This window comes from Triticum urartu, chromosome 3A (genome assembly GCF_056163025.1).
Source record: "Triticum urartu cultivar PI428250 chromosome 3A, HENAU_Tu73, whole genome shotgun sequence".
Classification (NCBI taxonomy): Eukaryota; Viridiplantae; Streptophyta; class Magnoliopsida; order Poales; family Poaceae; genus Triticum; species Triticum urartu.
Genome location: NC_141875.1, coordinates 740,142,530 through 740,145,456, shown reverse-complemented (window position 1 = coordinate 740,145,456; position 2,927 = coordinate 740,142,530). Strand labels below are relative to the sequence as shown.

Below are 2,927 nucleotides of genomic sequence, written 5' to 3'. Positions count from 1 at the left end.
AATAAGGTTTGCCTGACTCCGGTAAGGGAGGGGCGATAACGGTGACGCACGTTCGGCTCGCTCCAGTGAGTGTAGTCGTCGCTAGGTGGTTCATGGACCTGGTTATAATTTTTGTACTACCATGATTGATGAATAGATTAAAAAAATTTCTTGAAAAAAAAAAACTAAGGCGCGCAAAATAAGTTTTTTTTAGGGTTTAATCAAATTTTATTCATCGAAAACCACAAAGAGTGGGATACATATCGGATCATGGGGTTGGCCAAACCAGACGTGAGTACGTGACACCCTTTGACAAAGATTACGTGAGAATTTGGCTAAACTATGTGTCTCATGATTGATAGCACGACTTTCAAAAGTGTCAAGTTTGTATTGTATGTATCTCATACTCAACTTCGGCCAGTAATATTCACACGTATCAAACACCCTTACGGCCCTGATTCGACCCTCGTTTCACAGAGCAATACCCCTGTAAATTTACACTTCTCCATCCATCGTTTTTCCCAGGTGTGGCCGATGATATACACCTGTAAAATAAATACATGTGTATAAAGAAAGATACACCGATTCCAAGCGGTGCATACGTTGCTTTAAGAGAGCATTCAGCTGGTCTATTAGCAACCCAGGCACCTCGCAAGTTGATAGTAAACATGGGCCAGAAGCTGGTCTATAACACAAACACATGTATAGGTTAAACCACGGGAGATTTTATTTAGGGGTCGGTTTACATGCATGGGAGTGCACCTGCTCTGCTCATGCTGGCAGGTGCTTACATACATACAAAGACCCTCGATCAGGTAGCGTTACATGGTACTAGATGGATGGATGGATCGATCATAGATATGATGCATGCGCGCGGTGCATGCATGATCGATGATCAATGATCTAGCAGCTGCAGCAGGAGCAGCCGCAGCTGGTGCCGCACTTGCACTGGGTGCAGCCGCAGCTGCCGTTCTCCGCCGCCATCTCCATCCCGCCGGAGCTCCTGCACCCATCCATCCATCCTTAGTCCCATAGCAAGATCAACATATATAGTCATATTACAGCGAGGCGCATGATGTATGAGGAAAGAGAAGGGACGTACGCCTTGTGGGTGGCGGTGGCGGCGACGAGGAGGGTGGCGCCGGCGGCCTCGACCTCGGGGTACATGTTGCAGCCGCCGCAGCCGTTGCCGCACTTGCAGGCGCTGCCGCAGCCGCAGCTTCCTCCGCAGCAAGACATCTTCGAAGTTGCTTAGGATTGGATGGAGGCTTTGATTGGTGTTGGCTTCTTTTGTGCTTCTTGCTTGCTAGCTGGAGTAACAATGGCAGGCAGCGAGAGCTATTTATAGGCGAGTGAGCGTCAAGGAAGGAGGAGGAGGAGAAGATGAAGAAGGAAATGAGAGATGCTCCACTTTTGGCAAAGGATGGACGGGAGCTACCGCTTGGAGAAGAGGAATTTAGATAGGGCCGCCTCCTCCCATAATTTGATTCCCTTTGTCTCTAGTCTCTGCTAGCATCTTTCTTACATCAAAGGAGCCATGAAAGGAACTAGAGCCAGCATTTTGTGGGTATATCGAATTATTGGTGTACCTACTAACTCCCGTTTCAAAATACTAGCACGAATGCCCGTGCGTTGCAGCTGGAGAAATATACCAGTTCCTATGAACCATGGTTGGCCAGGTCGAGGAACTGTGTCATGTCAGAACGGTTGACAATGAGAAAATAAAAAGATGCATGATTTGAGGATCACGACGTGAAGCTTAGGACATGGGTTATGATCTGGAGTAAATGCATCTGACTGACAATGTTTTCTTGGAAACTCTCGATCCGGTGTGTTGCAACGGTAGAGAAAAATTGGCCCATAGTAAGATTTAGTGAGAATTATTTGTCTAAAGTACATCCAAAATTCAAGTAAAATTTAGCTTTATCAAAATATGTAGCAATCATCTTGTTATTTGATTTTGAGCATTGAATTGGATTCCTATCGAGTAAAAAGACACCCCAAAAAATAGACACATACTATGAGAACTTTAAATATACGTTCAATCTTTAAATTCGAAATCTCATATCTGTAGTTCAAACCTAAATTTTAACGTAATTGGAGTTTAGGTTGATAGAAATAAAAATATGGACTAAATACTAATGAAATATAGATTTGATGTAGGCTTGCTTTTAAGTTGCTGGTATTCTTCCATCGTGATGTGTGTTCGTACCACCATGTGTCATGTATTTGTATTGACAATTATGTTTCACATGTGTGATCATTTTCTTCTTCTTACGGATTGTTTCGGTCGATGGCGAGAAAGTTTATCCCTTCTTGAAGAGATGTTGCAGCAGAAGTCGACTTAGTTGTAGATGTCTATTTGATATCTAATGGTTCGACCCATGGCTAACTTTGCTAAAAATATTTGTGTGCATCATAATGAATGATGCAGAGGCCGAGGGTCTAATATCCTTCTAAAAAATTATTTATTGACTCAGTCGATTTCGTCCCAAGACCCAAGCGAACATGCCCCTGCACAATGCATGCCAGCAGCAATTCAACTGCTCGCTCGCCAAATGATCGCCAACATAGTATACTGTCTCTGCTGCTTGCTAGCATGTGTTGCTACTGAACAAGTAAAGATATATAATTATTTAATTATAAGCCTGTGCATTGCTACGACTTTCAAATCGCAGCCGCACACATATAGATACACATATCCAGCAATTTTGTAGCAGTGCACATGACGCACACGTCAACCCGAACCAGCGCCCCTAGGAGGCAGCTCTCCCAGCCTCCCCAGATCAACCCGCATCATCATAGTCGCTGGAAAGCCCTGCGACTCCTTGCTTCGCCCGCCAACTGGTGCTCGAGCTCCTCCTGCGTGCCTCCACCAGCAGTAGGACTCCCTTGCCCTATCTCTCTTCATCCTTTCTCTCCGCAACGCCCTAGCATTGCACCGCTCT

The 2,927-nt window shown here is 44.9% G+C and overlaps 1 protein-coding gene across 1 annotated transcript; it reads right to left on the bottom strand.

Moving 5' to 3' along the window:
* Positions 1-682: 682 nt before the first annotated feature.
* Positions 683-1,340, bottom strand: LOC125546413 (metallothionein-like protein 2C). Its single transcript, XM_048710670.2, has 2 exons — positions 1,082-1,340; positions 683-982 (listed from the first exon to the last, which is right to left on the bottom strand). Exons 1-2 carry the CDS (start codon positions 1,216-1,218, stop codon positions 883-885), a joined length of 237 nt encoding a protein of 78 aa, XP_048566627.1. The 5' UTR covers positions 1,219-1,340; the 3' UTR covers positions 683-882.
* Between the last annotated feature and the right edge of the window lie 1,587 nt (positions 1,341-2,927).